The following is a 19607-nucleotide window of genomic DNA, read 5'->3' on the forward strand; positions in this document are numbered from 1 at the left end:
AGGCAAGATTTAGGAAGCATAGGATGGGGAAGGAAACTGCAGGGGATGGGCACATTAGAAATGTGGAGCTTATTCAAGGAAAAGCTCCTGAGTGTCCTCGATAAGTATGTACCCGTCAGGCAGGGAGGAAGCTGTAGAGTGCGGGAGCCGTGGTTTACGAAGGAAGTGGAATCTCTGGTCAAGAGGAAGAAGGCGGCTTATATTAGGATGAGATGTGAAGGCTCAGTTAGGGCGCTTGAGGGTTACAAGGTAGCCAGGAAAGACCTAAAGAGAGAGATCAGAAGAGCCAGGAGGAGACATGAGAAGTTGTTGGCGGATAGGATCAGGGTAAACCCTAAGGCTTTCTATAGGTATTTAAGGAATAAAAGAATGACGAGAGTAAGATTAGGGCCAATCAAGGATAGTAGTGGGAAGTTGTGTGTGGAGTCAGAGGAGATAGGGGAAGCACTAAATGAATATTTTTCGACAGTATTCACTCTAGAAAACGACAATGTTGTCGAGGAGAATACTGAGCTACAGGCTACTAGACTGGGTGGGATTGAGGGTCACAAGGAAGAGGTATTAGAAATCCTGCAGAGTGTGAAAATAAATAAGTCCCCTGGGCCAGATGGGATTTATCCTAGGATACTCTGGGAAGCCAGGGAGGAGATTGTGGAGCCTTTGGTATTGATCTTTAAATCATCATTGTCTACAGGAATAGGGCCAGAAGACTGGAGGATAGCAAATATGGTTCCCCTGTTCAAGAAGGGGAGTAGAGACAACCCTGGTAATTATAGACCATTGAGCCTTACTTCAGTTGTTGATAAAGTGTTGGAAATGGTTATAAGAGATAGGATTTATAATCATCTAGAAAAGAATAATTTGATTAGGGATCGTCAGTACGGTTTTGTGAAGGGTAGGTTGTGCCTCACAAACCTTATTGAGTTCTTGGATTTCAGCAAGGCGTTCAATATGGTTCCCCACAGTCGGCTATTGTACAAAATATGGAGGAATGGGATTGTGGGAGATATAGCAGTTTGGATCAGAAGACAGAGGGTGGTGGTTGATGGGAAATGTTCGTCCTGGAGTCCAGTTACTAGTGGTGTACCGCAAGGGTTGGTGTTGGGTCCACTACTGTTCGTCATTTTTATAAATGACCTGGATGAGGGCGTAGAAGGGTGGGTTAGTAAATTTGCAGACGATACTAAGATCGGTGGAGTTGTGGATAGTGACAAAGGATCTTGTAGGTTACAGAGAGACATAGATAAGCTGCAGAGCTGGGCTGAGTGGTGACAAATGGAGTTTAATGCAGACAAGTGTGAGGTGATTCACTTTGGTCGGAGTAACTGGAATGCAAAGTGCTGGGCTAATGGTAAGATTCTTGGTAGAGTAGATGAGCAGAGAGATCTCGGTGTCCAGGTACACAAATCCTTGAAAGTTGCCACCCAGGTTGACAGGGTTGTTAAGAAGGCATACAGTGTTTTAGCTTTTAATAATAGAGGGATCGAGTTCCGGAAACATGAGGTTATGCTACAGCTGTACAAAGCTCTGGTGCAGCCGCACTTGGAGTATTGTGTACAGTTCTGGTCACCACATTGTAAGAAGGATATGGAAGCTTTGGAAAGGGTGCAGAGGAGAATTACTAGGATGTTGCCTGGTATGGAGGGGAGGTCTTACAAGGAAAGGCTGAGGGACTTGAGGCAGTTTTCGTGGGAGAGAAGAAGGTTGAGAGGTGACTTAATAGAGACATATAAGATAATCAGAGGGTTACATAGGGAGGACAGGGAGAGCCTTTTTCCAAGTATGGTGACGGTGAGCACGAAGGGGCATAGGTTTAAATTGAGGGGTGGCAGGTTTAGGACAGATGTCAGAGGTAGTTTCTTTACTTAGAGACTAGTAAGGGTATGGAATGCTTTGCCTACAATGGTAGCAGATTCACCAACTTTAAGTACATTTAAGTCGTCATTGGACGAGCATATGGAGGTACATGGAATAGTGTAGGTTCGATGGGCTTCAGATTGGTATGACAGGTCGGCGCAACATCGAGGGCCAAAGGGCCTGTACCGCGCTGTAATGTTCTGTTTCTACAGGGTACTTCATTAATGGTTGCAGCAGTCATAGTCGAAAGTTGCTTGCATTGAGTGTAGTTAGCTGGTGTGCAGGCTGCACTCATCAAGCCTAAATTGGTTGACTGATGAGAACCAACATGTGCAGTATAGCATGAGCAAGAGCAGGAATTTTGTCATTCTGAGAGAAGGCACAGGTTCATGTTCCATTGAGCCACTGCAACTCTGCCTTGGCAGTGGCTCAGCAATACTACTGATTGCTCAGAACAGATCGAGACTCAAACAGTGCTATCAAAAGTAAGAATGGCAGCAGCCTGAGTTTCCACAGAAGCACTCCAATCTATTTATTTTTCAGTCAGGTTGTCACACCGAACATCAGACACAGACAGATTCCACAGATGGAAGTGACCATTTCTTCCAGGGTGGTTCTTTTGAAATTCATTCAGATGTGGGTCTCATTGGCTGGCCCAGCATTTGTTAGCCATCTCTAATTGCCCTTGTGGTGGTGATGAACTGCCTTCTTGAATTGCAGCAGGTCATTTAGTTTAGGTATACCCTCAATATTATAGGAAGAGGGTTCCAAGATTTCGACCCAGCAACATTGAAGAATGGCAACATAACTTTCACAAATAATAAAAACAGAAATGCTGAAAACAGCCCGGCAGCATCTGAGTTGAGAAATCGAGTTGACAGTTCTGGCCCGTGAGCTTTCATTAGACAAGATGTCAAACTTGTTGTGTACTTCAAGCACTTTCAATTTGTTTCAGATTTCCAGCATTTGCTGCATTTTATTTTGCATTAACCTCTTCTGTATCCTAACAAAGTCCTCATCTAAGTTATCTACTACACAATTAATGAAAGACATCACCTTCAGGACAGCAGTATCTGGATTATCCTTTCTTTCTTGTCCAGGCACTTGAACACGTGTTTGGTGTCTCATGTGTAAACAGGGTCCTGTGTCCCAGCCTCATAAAATAGGTGCAGTGTCAGTTTCTGGTGACTACATCTGTAAAACTCTAATGATGGTACCTCTTCATCTTCACAGATCTTCTTTCTCTTATGAATGGGAACATTCTTGTTCTTTCTTCTCTGAAGTGTAAAAGGGACAAAGGTTTGATTGAGTTACAGGGAGGAGTGAGGAGAAAATAAATTGCGTTTCACCATCTGCAGCTTGAGAATCAGATGACCTTGGGAGATGAGGGAGAACTGGGAAGATAGGAAGAGGATAAGGTATTCAGTTCCCGAGTCAGACAACTTCTGTCTTGCCAGTGGCCAAGCTCTTCCGCAGTTCTACTTCCCAGGATCGTCAGCACCATCTGCTTCATCCAAGTTAAAATATGCAGATTAGCTGGTCCTCCTTCAGTTCATTGCTACTCCCTCTGTTGTGCACTACTTTTACCTGCCAGAATGTTAGAATTATTTCAGTGCTGCTTCAATGTACTTGGGTGATGCAAATGTCATGGTGAATGGCTGGTAGAATTTGCAAGTTGAGAGCTAGAGGTACAAGGGCGAAATAAAACAAATGAATGGTTGGGTATTGAAAATGGGATTAGAATAATTAGGTAGTCCAATGTGGACACATTGTGCTAAAGAGCTTTTCTCTGTTCTGCTGATCTCTAAGACTTTAACATGAATCCATAAGACTGGGGATCAAACTCTGCTGGGGCAGATCGTCAAAAGGTTCACTTTTGAAGGCAATGGAAACAAAAGGTCTAGTTATAGCAATTGTGAAACTGCAGAGAAGATAACCACAGAGAAAATAACTCTTGAAATAGCTGAAACAATGGCATGAGAGATTATGTTAATAACCTTCCATAACAGGTTGCCCACTTCATTATTACTTACAGGGCACATGATACAAGAATCTAATGCATATCAATATCATGGATCACTGAGGCAAGCCTCCAAATACACAGTTTACCAATACCAACTGAAAACAAGTCTGTTTCTTGTGTACAACTGTAATATGACTTTCAAATATTATATGTTATGCTCACCGACAGTACCAATCCAGCATACAATAATTATCTAGTTAGCCGGTATACCAGGTGACTCACTATCCACTAGGACACTAAACTTTACACAGCAGCATCAGTCCAGGTTCAATTCCTTATTGCTCCTGACTGGACTTACTGTGGTAATGCTATGAATTCCAAGGCTGAGACAGGGAAATTTAGCCTGAGGTCCCACTTGATTCAGTATCCAGTGGAAATGTGTATGTTGAGTGAGGATACAAAAATTAAGGCAAACTAATGGAGAATGTTCCTGTGCCATATTTCAATATGAAGGCTTTCTATTCCCCCCCAAGGAGGAAAAGATGAGAGAGAATACAAGGTTCGTAACATGATGGAGATTAGCTGTGTACCTGATTATACAATTGTAATATTGTAGGATTTCTACACGCCAATTTACAGCAAATTTCACTTACTTCATCCCATTCCAGATTATAATTGCTGACTTTGGAACCATTGTCACACGTAGCCTACAAAAGTTAAGGCAACGTAAGTCAAAGTCAAACTCAACAGCAAGCTATGTTAATGAAATACCTCTCAATAACTTGCAACAAATCATATAGCTAAGCATTTGCATATAATACAAAAGAACACAACTAAGAGCAAGATAGGTTATTGGTAAAATATTTAGACAAATGTGGTAGAGATGCAGCACATTTTAAGTTTGAAAAAATCATTAGCGAGTTTCTAAGATAGAACAGCTTCAGAGTCTGATATTTCCAGGATGTTTTTTAAGAGGAAGATATGAGGTACCAGGCAGAACAATTCAACAATAAGCATGTAGAGACTGCCTAAGAGATCAGATTAAAGGTGAGGAATATGAAAAGAAATCAAATAAATAACTAAGACAATCAGAGATTCTCAAATCAATCGTCTGAAGTCATTCAAGATAACAAAGGCCTGACCAAAGAAGAGAATGAGTGATGAGGCAGCTGATAGTGAACATGGAAACTGTTAAGAATGGTAAATATGGGAGCACAGAGTTACACTTGATTAATTCAGCTAAACAACTCAAAATTGAAGATGCAGTGAGCATTGATAAAGAAAGGCAAGAAAACGAAGTGACCGGTGATTGAGCCAATGGTTTGATAAAATGTAAAAGTTCAAAAATTCAATTATTTGAAAAACTAAGCAATAATAAGGAGCTCTGAGATAATTGAACAGCAATGACTTTGGACTTGGGTATTTGTCTCACCTTCCACTGTAGACTGAGGGAATGTTTGGTCCTGTTTATTATTCTAGGTGGCACTGGCGTGTCTGGTTCACTGCACAATGTTGTAAAACTCTCTGATTCTGATGGCGTTCCTCTTATTAGGTTAGAGGCTGCTTGCACCCTTTAGCAGACAAAATTGTATCATTAACCTAAGTAATGAAAGTAAGTTAATCACATTCAACAAAAGCTAGTGGTTTGTTGAATAAAATTTAAATTTGATTTTTAAAATAGAATTCTATCGAAGTTGCATTTATGACTTTTCAACACAGCAAAAGGTCTTATAATCACCACAAACCTGCAACTATTTTAAACTGGTATATCTCCTTAAATGGACTGAACACTTCCAAGATGATTCAGAGGTTGGAGGTGCAAGCTGGGAGCATGGAGAAATTCAATCACCAAGCAGGGAATAGAAGCATTAAGGAAGATAAATGAAGGCAAGTTTAAATTGTAGTCTTGATTAAACAAATCAAGTGGCATGACGTAGCAGAGTGGCTTTGGGAAAAAGCAGGGAAATAATCATTGAAGATTGCACCATCCATGAAGTTGAAGATGGAAATTGCTGTGAACAGGGAGAAACACAGCACTGGAAGGGAAGCTTGAAGAACTCCTGCGGGGAGCACAGCTCAAGTATGGAATGCAATACAAACAATGATGAGGATAAGGAGCAAGTAGGGAATGGCATAGATACTGGTCAAGAGTGAGCAGGGAGTCGATATTTAATGAAATGTGAGTAGATACATTTATAGATTACATCTCTTAATGCACAGGTTGAAAGGGGATGAGTGACTGGTACAGTAATTCTCAAATAGCTACAACTTCTCACCATTCAGTAGGTTACCAAGAATCATTTTAGTTGGAGTGAATCCCAAAGACAAGAATCTGAAACTCGGTTGTCACTGAGCTTAAATATTCTTACTAACTCACAGGTGCTCCTACTGCAATTAGATTGTGTACCAGCCATATAAGAGCAATTCAGAAGCTGGACTTCTGTGGTGAATAACTCACTTGCTGACAACAAAAGCCTGCCCACTATCTACAAGGCTCAAGTCAGGAAGATTCTCCATTTCTCTGGTTGAGAGCAGCTCTAACAATACTCAAGACATTTATCACCACCTAGGACAAAACATCCGTCTTAACTGGCTGCCCATCTAACATCTCGAATATTCAATCCCTTCGTCACTGACCAGGGGTATTGCAGTGTGTACCAGTGACAAGATGAACTGCAACAAATCCCAATACCCCTTAGATGGCTTCTTCCAAACTTGCAACTCATGACTTCTAGAAGGAAAGAGCAGCATATACATGGGAACACCATTATCTGCCATTCTCCTTCAATTCACACATCATTTTGACTTGGAACTGTATCATCCTTTCTTCATGGTCACTGGGTCAAAATGCTAGAACTGCCTTCCTAATGGGATTGTGTGTGAACCTACATCAAATGGCTAGTAGTTATTTGAGAATACAGCTGTCTATCATGTTTTAAAGTGAAATTAGGGATGGACAAGGATGCTAGCCTCGTCAGCAGCACCGACATCCTGCAAAAGAGTAAGAAACGGTCAAAAGAAATGACAGTGAGCCCAATAACAAGTCTATGTGTTAAAAGCATTTCACAAATTCCAGAACTCTTGCAAATGTCCTAGAACGGTTGCGTGACCTAGTGCTCTGAGGTTCTAGATTCAGATTCCAATCTCTGTGGGGCCACACGTTCAAATCCCACTGCTTGGATCAATGCAAGGGGGATTTCGCCTGAATGAGTATGTTTGTGAATGTGGTTCAATGGGATTTGATGCAGAAGAAAAAAGAGTGCTTTAAGTAAGGTTTACTGCAATAAGTAAATTGTGCTGAGTGAGGAGTTCAGTGAAGGGTGGCATAAGGTGCATGTGTCTTCTACCTTTTTTCTGCAAATTCATGGTGTTAAGAAACTGCTACTAGAGATGGTCTTTAAATTGCTGCAAATTAGAAAAGTGTACTTTCTAAAGGAAGTAACTACATTTAGATTTACTTGAAAAATATCAGGAATTAGTAAAAGTCATAGACAACGTAATAAACTAAAAAAGTAAACCAAAGTAGAATAAAATTCACATAAAGGAAGCAAAGTTATGACATAGCAGTGCAACTCTGTCAAGTGGAATGCATGGACTGTAGCAAATGGTAATTCATGTATTCTACCAGTGTCCTAGACGACCGCATGTTCAGAAAATGCTGCCAGTTACAGTAACTTAAGTTCTGGGTTTCAGAGCTTGAGTAGTGGCTGGAATCACTGTGGAGTATCTGTGACACTGACAATTATGTAGATAACATTTTCAGAGAACTGGTCACAGCACAGCCTAAGGGCCTAGAGACAGAAAGGGAATGAATGACTGCCAGGCATACCAAGAGAAATGAGTAGTAACGCAGTGGTCCACTTGTAAGTGGGGTCGCACTTACAAAGCAGCTTTCATTTTGGAAATTGATGATGGCACTGGTTCCTCAAGGGAGTACAGTTAATGTCACATTTATGGCACTGGGGTGGTTTGGCTGCAATATTAGGGGAGGAAGAGCCAGTGATAAAAGATTCATTAGTTTGGGGAACAGACAGATGTGTGTTTGACCACAGATATAACTTCAGAATGGCATGTTGCCTGCCCCATCAAGGATGTCACAGAGCAGCTGTAGCACATTTTTCTGGGGTAAGGTACACAGTCACTGGTCTACACTGGTACCATTGATTTGGGTAGAACGATGTGGTTCTGCAACCAGAATTTAGGAAGCAAGGTAGAAAATTAGAAAGAAGGATCTCAAATGTAATAATTTCCAGATTACTCCTTGTGCCATGAGTACAGAAATAGAAAGATAAAGCAGATGAATGTAAGCCTTAAATGTTGTGCAGGAGACTAGGCTCAAAATTCCTGGATAAAGGTCACTGGCTTTGGGGAATATGATGGCTGTACAAGCTGGATGAACAGATCTGGAACGGAGTTCTGTGCAGGATGTTTTGCTAATGCTTTTGGGAAGGCTTTAAACCAACTTGGTAAGGGTGTGGTAACCAAGAAAGAATATTAGAAACTACTACTTGGTGCATAAAATACTTGGGACAGACAGATAGCAATAGCATCGACAATAGCAAATTAACAAGGGCAGTTACAGAAAGGGAGAAACGAATGAAGTATAAATCCGCATTAATGTGCAGTTATGTGAATGCATGGAGTATATTTAATAGGACTGGTGAATTACCGATGCAGATTGTCAGTGGAAATATGATGTTCTGTGGGAATAACAAAGAAATTATTCAAGAATAAGCTGGACAGGGTGGTTAAATACTCCTGGGTGCAAGGCGTTCAAAAAAAAATGGAAAAGGAATGAAAGGAGGGGGTGATGGCAGTATTGGTTAAGGAAAGCATTGCAGTGCTACTGGAAGAGAGTGTCCCAGGGGTTTCAAGATCCGAATCAAATTGGCTACACCTTCAAAAATAAAAGATGCAATTACATCATTGAGTGTGGTCTACATATCACCAACAAACGGGAAGGAAGTAGAGAAACAAATCTGCAGGGAAATTACAGAGAGGTGTCATCACTTTAATACAGTTATAACGGGGCAGAACTTGCTTAGCTATAGCCTGCTCACCGACACCATGTTGAGTACCAGCAAGGTCACTCACTCCTGCCCTAATTGCAGCTTTCGTTTAAACATGAACTAGAGAGATTTCTAGAGGGGTACTGACAGTGATTGCTCTCATGATCGAGGCTGCCTTTGACAAAATGTGGCATCAAAGAGCTTCAGCAAAATTGAAATCAATGGGATTCCTGCTTTTGAGACAAGCCTTGTACAAAGAAAGTTATTAGTGTTGCTGGCCAATTGCCTCAGGACATTTTGCTCAAATTTGTCAGGGTAGTGTCATAAACCCAAACGTCTTTAATTGTTTCATTAATGACCTTCACTTCAAAAGATCAGAAGTGAAAATATTCTGTTTATTCACAAATATATTGTTCTGTACCCTTTGCAATTCCTCAGATACTGAAGCAGTCTCAATAACGTAAATTCTCACTTCCCTAAGCTTGCCCATATGAGTCAAGTCAGAAGCATTGAAAGAATACTCTCCATTTGTGTGGCACCTCATCCACCACCTTAAATATTTACTTTGTTTCCTCGCACAGTCCAAAGATGTGCAGATTAAGTGAATTGCCCAAAATTGCCCCATAGTGTTCAGGGATGTGCGGGCAAGGTGGTCAGCCATGGTAAAAGTGGGGTGACGAGTTCTGGGTGGGTCACACTTCGGAGAGGGGGTGCAGAGTTGATGGGCCAATGGTCATTTTCTGCATTGCAAGGATTCCATGATACTCGCTAAGCCTCTTTTGACAGTATTTTCCAAATCCCTAATCTCTAACATTTTTAAGAACAAGAGCAGCAGATGCAAAGGAACACTGCCATCTGCAATATCCCTTCAAAGTCTCACACAATCTTAACTTATCATAAAGACTGCAGTGGCTCAAGGAGGCAGTGCTTTACCACCTTCTGAAGGCCAATTTGGTAAAGGCAATAAATGCTGGCCTTTCCAGTAACATCCATATTTCTTGGACAAATATTTAAAGAAAGCTTCCATTTATGTAATGCCTTCAAAGTAACAAATCATTCACAGGCGCAGGAATATTATAAAACAAGATTTGATTCTGAGCCACAACAAAAAGCTATCAAACTACAGAATGAAAAATTTGGTGAAATGAGTTTGATTTAAGCAGCATTTTAAAAGAATGATAAGAGCAAATACACAGAATTGGGATTTAAGAGTTTAGGGCCTTGGTAGCTGAAGGCATAGCTGCCATGAAAGGAGGGATGGAGTTTACAAAACTAAGGAGAGGCAAAGTCATGAAAATACGTTAAAAAAGGAGAATCTTAACATTAAGGCAGTGCTTGACAAGGGACCAATGTAGATCAGCAAACACAGGGGAGGTAGGTGAGCAAGACTCAATGTGAATTAGGTAAGCAGAAAGTTTTGAGTAACTTCCAAGTTTGTAAAGCGTAGAATGTGGTGGTCAGACAGGAACGCACGAGAACGATTAATCCTAAAAGCTAACAAAGATACATTAAAGATTTCAATGATAGAGAAGTTGAATAAGAATGAGCAATAAATGCTGATTTTGTTGGTAATGCTGTGCCAAAAATTAATTTTTAAGAAAATGATAAATGAAAGGTCATGATCTAATTTATTGGCAGAACAGACTCCAGGGGCTGAATGGCCTTCTCCTGTTCCTCTGTTCCTAAAAGCCAATTTTCAAAATCAGCTGTGAATAGTTTGAAATATGTGTTATTGTTCTCACCATTATAAATACACTTAAAATATTAAGATTCTTTATTCAAAATGATTATTACATTTTAAAATCACAATTTTTGGCTCTGTCAATGCTGAACTCAATTAATCAGTATATGATGAAACTATTCAGTCATAAGATTCAAGTTTGGTTGTCACTGTGTAGAATTAGCTAATCCTAGACAGTAGAAGCATTACATGCAACATAGGACAATCATTATTTTTCTTTTTTGCATTTTTGATCTAGAATTATGAGTTGCAGTTGAGAATTGAACTTTGAACTGCAGCTTTACCTTTAACAAAAGTAGCGAAAAACAGACTGATGGTTGCTGAGAATGGGCCTGGAAAGATAATGCAGGTAACGTACTGCTCTAAGAGCACTTTAGACGATTTGGTACCAAAATGTTGCTAAGATCAGGAAATGGCAGTTGACTAGATGTTAAATTGGTCAATCAAGAGAGAATTGGTGCTGACCAGCCAACCACAGAATGTTGAAATGAGAAACCAAAGAGTGAACTGGACTTTTGGGCAAGAGGGAGTGTTGCTTTGGAAGCTGCTGGATTAGGTTGTTGGTTTTGTTCTCTCCAGTTATCAACTTGTTGAAAATTCTGAGGAAAGAAAGCCCAATCTATAATGAATAAAGAAAAGTCTCTGGAGGTTCTGCTGAAGCTGCTTGCATTGACCAGTGACTTTGGAATTCAAGCAAGGTGCCTTCAGTACAACCGATCCAATTTCATGAATGCTGGATAATTTTCATTCAATCGATTTTAATAAAAAAAGTCTACTTGTCTGTGTGCGTGTGTATGTATGTGGGGGGGAGGTTGTATTCAAAGAAGATCAGTCTTAAATCTTAGATATTAATGAGATTGCTGATGTTCTGCTAAAGTTATAGTTTATAATTTATTATTAATAATGTAAGTTATAAACATGGTGTCCTAGCTTAGTTATTTGCACAGTCTAGTTAGGAACATTTTAACTATCTTGAGGTTGTCAAATGTTTAATTTCACATGTTGTGAATCCAAGGCTGATTTGATCTGGCTTGCTATTCCTGTTAGCGGGTTTTGAGAAGATTTGTAGCTCAGGTTGAGGTTCTGGATGTAGGTTTGCTCACTGAGCTGGAAGATTCATTTTCAGATGTTTCGTCACTTTACTAGGTAACATCTTCAGTGAACCTCCGAATGAAGCACTGGGGGTGCTATTCCTGTGTTTGCGTGAGTATTGGGTGAGTAGAAAATTGGAAGATGAACATTGACTCAGGATAGAAAGGGCTTCTGATACTCTCAGTACAACACTGCACCAACACTCTGTCAAGATGCACACATGAAGAAAGCATCACTGTGAAAAGCAGAGGATAATGTTGGGTGCCCAAGGAGACCTATGTCAGTAAAAAGAGGTGCTTACCTTCTCTGTTGAAGGTACAGTTATTGGTAGACAGAGCAGGAAAACGGGAATGAAACTATATTTATGACTACATTCATCAACCAGAAAATGAAAATCCATTATTATTGATTACCAACCTGGCTTGGTATTCTGTGGCTGGTTTTAGGTCCTGTAACTTGACATTCATATCTTTTCCTCTTCAAATAAAAGAAAAATGTAAGCTATTAAATAATATAATAGTCTATCAAATTCCAAATTAAATATAAACATTTACTGGGAAGTAAAAAGATCAACTTGTGATATTTAGCAAGACTGAAAAATTAATCTAGAGAGTGACAAAAATACAGAAAATTCATTTCTGATAATTCCCAAAGACATTATTCGCATGTATCTTGCCTAAATTTCATTTCTACTTTCCAGCACAATCACGGACGACTCTTATTTTAATCCAACTGCACCAGCTAGCTTGGTTAACATAATTTCTTAATACATTTAAATGATAATTATAAACTACATTGTGACATTTAACAAAGACAATGTTTTAATTAATACTGATTGCTACATTTTCTTGTGTCAGGTAGTAATTCACAGAGACTACACTGTTACATGCTGAAGGCTCCCACCACCGTTTGCACCCTGTATTGGAAGCTGGTATCTTTGGGCTTGGGATGGAGGAAGAGGAAGGAAATCAAATGGAATGTAGAAAACTTAAAATGGGCAAAGTAGTCATTTTGTGTTCAGCTCACAGCAGTAGCTAAGGAAAGGCTGATGGCTTTTTTTGGCACCTGAAGCACAGATTCATCAGCTGAGGAATACATGAATGACAACAAAGTATCACCCAGACTTTGGTCTCAAGGGAAAGGAGGCTCATAACATTATCACTGGCTGAATCTGTACAGTCTAAATTAGGATTGTAGGGGTTAAGGAGGAGTGCCACACTACCAAACCAATGAGATGATGTAGATGTTCAAGATCAACAGTAATGACAAGACTGACTTTGCAGTTGTCAGCGATCTTACTAGGATTAAGATGTCCCTTATTTCCTTATGCAAATAGTGATCAATGGGATTTCTTGGGAAATCTTTTTCTGAAGCTGAGCCTTTGATACTGATTTACCCTTGTACCCTCACTTCCACTACTATATAGAGTGGAACCTCGATTATCTGAATATTGGATTATCTGGCAAGATCCCAATGCTTAACAGTGCTTTCCGGCATTCGATTATCTGGAATTTGATTAACTGAATGAAATACGCCCTGCCCGTGTCCTTCGGATAATCAAGGTTCCTCTGTACTGGGTTTCCCTAATGGAGAACTATTTTGTCCTGTGCTTCATTTCTGAAAATTCAAAAATATTCTGAATGCCAGCAGTAATATAAAACAGGTTATTGAGACACAGATTAAAAAATACAAATAAAGATTTCTTGGACAAAAAACATTTAAACAGAGATGGATGGAAAAATACTTATTTGCCTCTTTCTAATTGATTTTTCAAAAAAGTTGAACACAGTTAGGCAAATGACAGTGTCAAACTGAAAGGAAAAATATGGAAGCAACAGAGATAATGAAAGTCAACAATGGAGAGAATAATATCCTCCAATTTCCCTTGGGTAATGCAAAAGCAGATTGATTAGTAATAGACTTAAAATAAAAAAAAAGGCCAGTCTGAAGAATGGTCACTGGACCCAAATAGGTAACATTATTTTTTCTCCATAGATGCTGCCAGTACTGCTGAGATCCTCCAGCATTGCTTTTGTTTCATATTTCCAGTATCTGCAGCCTTTGGTTTTTTTGTTTAATAATAATGTATACATTTTACTGATATTTTTATTTAATCATTTAATTATCACGATTATTCAATTATATAATGAGTTATCAAGTACCAGATATAAAGCTACCTATTAATTTAGCTTTAACTTAAAAACACCAGACAAAACCCAACATATTTCCAAAACAAATAAAAAAAGTTGCAATGAGCTTCACCACAAATAGAATTCCACAAATGGAGATTCCAGTTAGATTTCTGACCATTAGTTATTTGAAAAAGCAATAATTTCGTCTAATTAACGGGGAACATTCACCAGAAAGACCTTTCTTGGAAATAACCTCAGAACAGTCTTCTCAATCATGCAGCAATGAACTTTTAAAAACTTACAAAACCATCTATTCAAGATAAAATCATTTAATGATGGACACAGTTTATAATAATGAACTTCTATGTACTCTGCTCTTTATGGATTATACATTTAAATTCAGGTATTAATTATACTGTGAAAATGTTGTACGTACATATAAACAACTTTGAATTTTCCATCCTTCCCACTACTAGAAATAGCAACTTCATAGCTGCATGGTTCAGGTACAACATCGCTATCAGCGTCATCATTACTTGCGGCTGAAGGAGGAGACCATGTGAGTACAACTGATCTTGCCTGGATGTCAGATACCTATGAAAAACAATGCTGGAATGAAGTAAATAAAATACAGAGCATGCACGATAAGCTGCAGACTTAATAAAGAGACACTTGCCATAACCTGTTCAAACCTCTGAAAACTGACATGGAAAGATGCAGCAGATTGTTGTAAAATTTGGCGAGTGTAGAGGTGCAAAGCTTATTTCAGGAAGTTTCTCCTCAAGGTGCAGATTAGGAACAGTGCATTGGACATGTCTCCATCTACTCAGAAAAGCATACATCTAAGTGTAGTGGGTTTGGGCTCCTATTCTCAGGTAGACCCTTGCCATGAACTCGAGTTGAGAATGTAGACAATGTTGTAGGTGAGGTCTTTGAGGTTTTAATGCAGCCATTGGTGATCAGCTGAATGCTCCAAGGCCAAAATGCTCAGACACCCTGAGAAAACATTAAAACCTACCTTTTGGATTTTTGTCACATTTTTACCAGATTCCCTCAGGCCTGAAAGGAGTTCTGATACAATACTCATTGCCTAAATACACAGGTAAGAGGAGGGAGCATGCCCACCAGCTCCATTTTCACTCCAGTGCTGACGCTAAATTAGAGTTGTTGCAAATGGTGCTTATCATTGTGCAGTCAGCAGCAAACATCCCCGCTTCTTACTTTATGATGGAGGGAAGGTCATTGATGAAGAGCTGAAGATGGTTGAGGCTATTACCCAGAGGAACTAACATAACTGACCTCCAACAACCATAATCATCTTTTTACGTGCCATGTTGCAATGAAGGCATACCTGTATGGCAAGCCTCTGCAAATATAAAGGAGAAAGTGAGGTCTGCAGATGCTGGAGATCAGAGATGGAAATGTGTTGCTGGAAAAGCGCAGCAGGTCAGGCAGCATCTAGGGAACAGGAGAATCGACGTTTTGGGCATTAGCCCTTCTTCAGGCTAATGCCCGAAACGTCGATTCTCCTGTTCCCTAGATGCTGCCTGACCTGCTGCGCTTTTCCAGCAACACATTTCCATCTCTGCAAATATAAATGCTTGAAATACAAAGAGTCTTCATAACCAACATTTACTTTATTTTAATTACATCTTTACAATAAGACTAATGTGTTTTCAGGTAATCGCAAAACCAACATAATATCTTTAAACATTCATTTTCCTTAATAGCTTGCAAAACATGTTTTGCAATTTGTATTTCAAAAACTTAGTAAAACCATACAGATCTTTTACACATTGCACAGAATTTGTGAATGTTTTTTTCAGAACTTGGTACCTTATTTATAAAAGCATATAAAAAGGTCACTTACCACAGGTTTGCCAACACTTGATAGGACTGCTTCAAAAGCTTTTGTGTCTGTATCTTCATCTATAAAACCAAAAAAACTTTACATTCCTTATTAGTATCACTGTTTTCTAATATTATTGAAATAGTACCAAACTTAAAATTAATACAAAAATACTTAGCAGTTACAGAGAAGAAAAGGTCCTGATGTACTATATTTAAAGAATGGACTTGAAAATGCAACACAAAAGCAATGAAGTTGTGAATACACTGTCTAAAGTTGTACTCCTAAATTCCTGAACAATAGCATACCTAGATCTATATGGCATTCTACTATTGTGGACAAATTAATCAGTCTTTAGATTATATTATTTTCTTCTTTCTAGACCACGAGATTCTGAATCTTACTGGAGAAAGTTTCCTTACTTAGTTTGTAGCTCACCCAAGTAGTTCTTCTTGGCATGGAGTGGATATACTGTACCAAAAGTTCACAAGAATAATATTAAGTTTGAATTATTAGGGCAGATTATTTAACTTGATATACATTTCCATGAGTTTAGAAGGTTTTAAACTGATATAATGGAGGTCTTTAAAATTATAGTGATTCAGTAAGACTGATATAAAGGTATTATGTTCTTTGTTCTGCTTTCTACAGTTGAGAAATCCAGAGTAAAGGGACACCATCTTAATATTAGAGTGAGGTCATTCAAAAGTGAAATCAGGAAGCAGCTTTCTCACAAAATTAAAGGCTCTATATAGAGATCCCTCTGTCAAAAGGCTGATGCATTGTCAATTGCAATTTTAAGATTTGAGATTAACAGACGTTTGTCAGATATTGATTATATTGTTGAATCATACGATGTAGTTGCAATGTCCACTCTATTATTATTCCAGAACCCCAAATTAACTCAACAAATGGAATCAAAAATCTAGCCTTTTGGTGACAATTCCATCATTGCTGATTGTGGTTTAAAAAAACGTCTAGTTCATTAATATCCTTTAGAGAATGAAACGTGTTCTCCAGATCAACCATCATAGATTAGATTACATTCCCTACAGTGTGGAAACAGGCCCTTCGGCCCAACAAGTCCACACCGACCCTCTGAAGAGTAACCCACCCAGACCCATTCCCCCTGTCCTGTATTTACCCCTGACTAATGCATCCAACACTATGGGTAATTTAGGATGGCCAATTCACCTGACCTGCACATCTTTGGATTGTGGGAGGAAACTGCACCACCCAGAGGAAACCCACACAGACAAGGCGAGAATATGAAAACTCCACACAGACAGTTGCCAGAGGCTGGAATCGAACCCGGGTCCCTGTTCCAGTATAAACAAAACTTCACATTTTAATTCCATAGCCTTCATAGAGAAAATACCTTGCATTTCAATTGATATTTGACCACAGAAACATTATTCAAGTCAATGGCCTTTGTGGAAACTCTACAGTGCAGAACAACACTGGATGGATTGCTTATTTGAGAACACGGCTGTTGAGGAGTAAAACGCCCTAAAGACAACTAGATATCTCCGCTTTAGCACCCATTTACTACTCCTCAATTGTCACCTGCAGAAAAGTGGGCACTGCCAACCTTTCATGCAATGAAAAAATTTGTCTGAAAGAATAATTTGTGAACAATGGCTGCGTACAATGCCTCAACCATTAGAGGGTGAGACAATTCAAAGCTTAATTTTGTGCGTCTTATGATATTCCTGACACCATGGAAGTTCGAGATAGTTTGGGTAATGAAGACCAAGAAATGAAATTTCATTACAGTTAGACTATATATAGCTAAACTTCCAGGGCAATCAAATAATATTTTTGGATGCATGATACTGCTACAGAATACATTTGATTCATGTCACATGAATTTAGTTATTTAGCACATGTAATGTTGCAAATAAAGAATACAGTCATTTCATCCATGCATGCATCTTCCTACAATCTCATTGCTTTAAAGGCAGTGGGGGAAAAAGGCAAGTATTGTCTGTGAGATGAGAGTTAAAGGGCTGTTTACTCATCATCATCATTATGATAGTGTCTATACAAATAACTTGGCTGGCATTATAGTTGTATTAATGCTAGGCAAAACAGGTGGAAGCATTTAGGGTGAAACAGGGTGCAAAGTGCAGTGTTCCAAATTTAGAATTGCTCCTGCTCCATTCTTGCCTGACTAGCCAAGCTAAAATCATCTTCATCTTAAATGAATACTTAAGTGTTGAAATAGCTGCATATTCACTGAATCAGATAGCGATTTTATTTTGGGAGCCATGACAACCCACCCCGTGTTACTACCAAACTTGTGGTGTAAAAATCCAGTTTATACTAAAGTAGCAAACTTTCTTCATTTAAAGTCAGTTTTGAGGGTCCTAAGTGACTTTACTGACTTGGCTAGCAACCTATTACAGTACCATGAAATATAGACCCTTACCTTTAGTGGACTGTGATCTTCGTCATCAATTGGGCCAACCTGCATTTTAGAATATAATTTCCAGGTCTTCAGCATCTAAACAGGGCAGCATTGTCCACACCCCTTCTTTATGAACAAGTTGTTTGATTTTAGTCACAATGACCTCTTTAAAGCCAAGGTGACGCCTTCAAAAAGCTACCATATTAGCAGCTGTATATTCTCCAGCCAAATGTGCTAAAGACCCAGCTCTAACCAAAAGTCTTTTGGGTACAAAGTAGTGCATCCAAATTAAGGGGAAATTGGAAGGACTGAGAAAGGCTCAGGAGAATCCTGGAATTTGCAACTATTCTGTCACCTTTCCCTCTCTCTGATATTGCAGGCATTAAACTATGCTGAGACCACCTGCACAAGTCCAAATTTGTGCTTCTCTGATTCCTAGAGGTTAAATCTTCTCAAAAAAACTATTATAGCAATTGCTTTGCATACTTTCTCAACGTACTATCTCAGGTGAAACATACCTGATCAAACATGATTGTTTCTCTTTGCTTTTAAAGAACACGTTTAAGAAGTTGAGAGATAGGTTGGGAGATAGATGTTGATCAAAAATTTACAGAGCATCTTGCATGTAGGAAAATAATTCAAAGCTTTACAGAAGATATTAGTACACTCTGGAAATACAGCTTAATTAAATTCAGTCCAGCTCAGCTTGACATCCCAACAATACTCCTTTAGAGATTGTCATATACATTTTCACTGTCATAGTTACTACCAGCATCATCCTCTGCATGCTTTTTATTATTATTTTAGGAAGTTACCTAATTATTGCCTGAAATTTGATTTAAATGCACATACAGTCAGGAGTAGGCTAAATCAGCCATTAGAACATTTTCTATTACTTGGAAAGAACTGCCATTCACACACACAACATACCAAACATTTCCATACTGATTTCAGATGTGCTTTGTGTTTTCCTATCCTGTCTGTTTTTCACCAATCCTGTGGATGCCCCCACAATACCTTTATTTTCTTCACTGGTGGGAGACTTATGGGGAGAGGATGGTGGGCTGCTGATCTTATCTTTCGATCCATTAGCTTGTCTATCTTTCAGTTTCTTTTGTAAACGCTCATAAGCTTTGCTAGTCCTTTCATCTCTGTGGATAAAGTTGGACCTCCCATGAGAAGGATGAGATTCTGAAATGCAATAAAGTATATACAGATTAACTTCATTTTAAAAGGAGTTTGATACAAATATGTAGGAGAAAAAATTATTTCAACATATAATAACTGATCTCCTGCAGTATCAGTGCACACTCCTTGTGCAGATAAAGTCCCATGTACACAATGAAGATACGTACTACTGCATTAAATGGCACTGCCACCATCTTCAAAAAAACAGACTCAAAAGATATCTAGTAGATCAGAACTGGATATTCAAGTGCCCCTATGAGCCATCATCAGAACTGCATCCAATCATAATATGTAAACTAATGTTGCAACACAACTAACAAACTAACCCTGGTTCAAGGAGGAGTCAGAAAGAGAATGCTTGGAGAA

At 39.0% G+C, this 19607-nt stretch overlaps 1 protein-coding gene across 7 annotated transcripts in view; it reads right to left on the reverse strand.

Moving 5' to 3' along the window:
• fndc3a (fibronectin type III domain containing 3A) overlaps window positions 1-19607 on the reverse strand; it is a 216312-nt gene that overhangs the window by 68863 nt on the left and 127842 nt on the right. For 5 of the 7 annotated variants that reach the window (XM_087993024.1, XM_087993025.1, XM_087993029.1 and 2 more), the window contains 6 exons: window positions 18984-19244; window positions 15665-15723; window positions 14231-14388; window positions 12080-12139; window positions 5253-5391; window positions 4474-4527 (listed from right to left, as the gene is read on the reverse strand). In XM_087993024.1, the coding sequence (XP_087849150.1) occupies window positions 4474-4527; window positions 5253-5391; window positions 12080-12139; window positions 14231-14388; window positions 15665-15723; window positions 18984-19244 (731 nt within the window). The remainder of the gene's footprint in view (window positions 1-4473; window positions 4528-5252; window positions 5392-12079; window positions 12140-14230; window positions 14389-15664; window positions 15724-18983; window positions 19245-19607) is intronic. The other 2 variants (XM_087993027.1, XM_087993026.1) reach the window with 2 other exon arrangements.

This window comes from Chiloscyllium plagiosum, unplaced genomic scaffold, assembly GCF_037043375.1.
Source record: "Chiloscyllium plagiosum isolate Xiang-an unplaced genomic scaffold, Cpla_swu_hap1 HiC_scaffold_12, whole genome shotgun sequence".
Classification (NCBI taxonomy): domain Eukaryota; kingdom Metazoa; phylum Chordata; class Chondrichthyes; order Orectolobiformes; family Hemiscylliidae; genus Chiloscyllium; species Chiloscyllium plagiosum.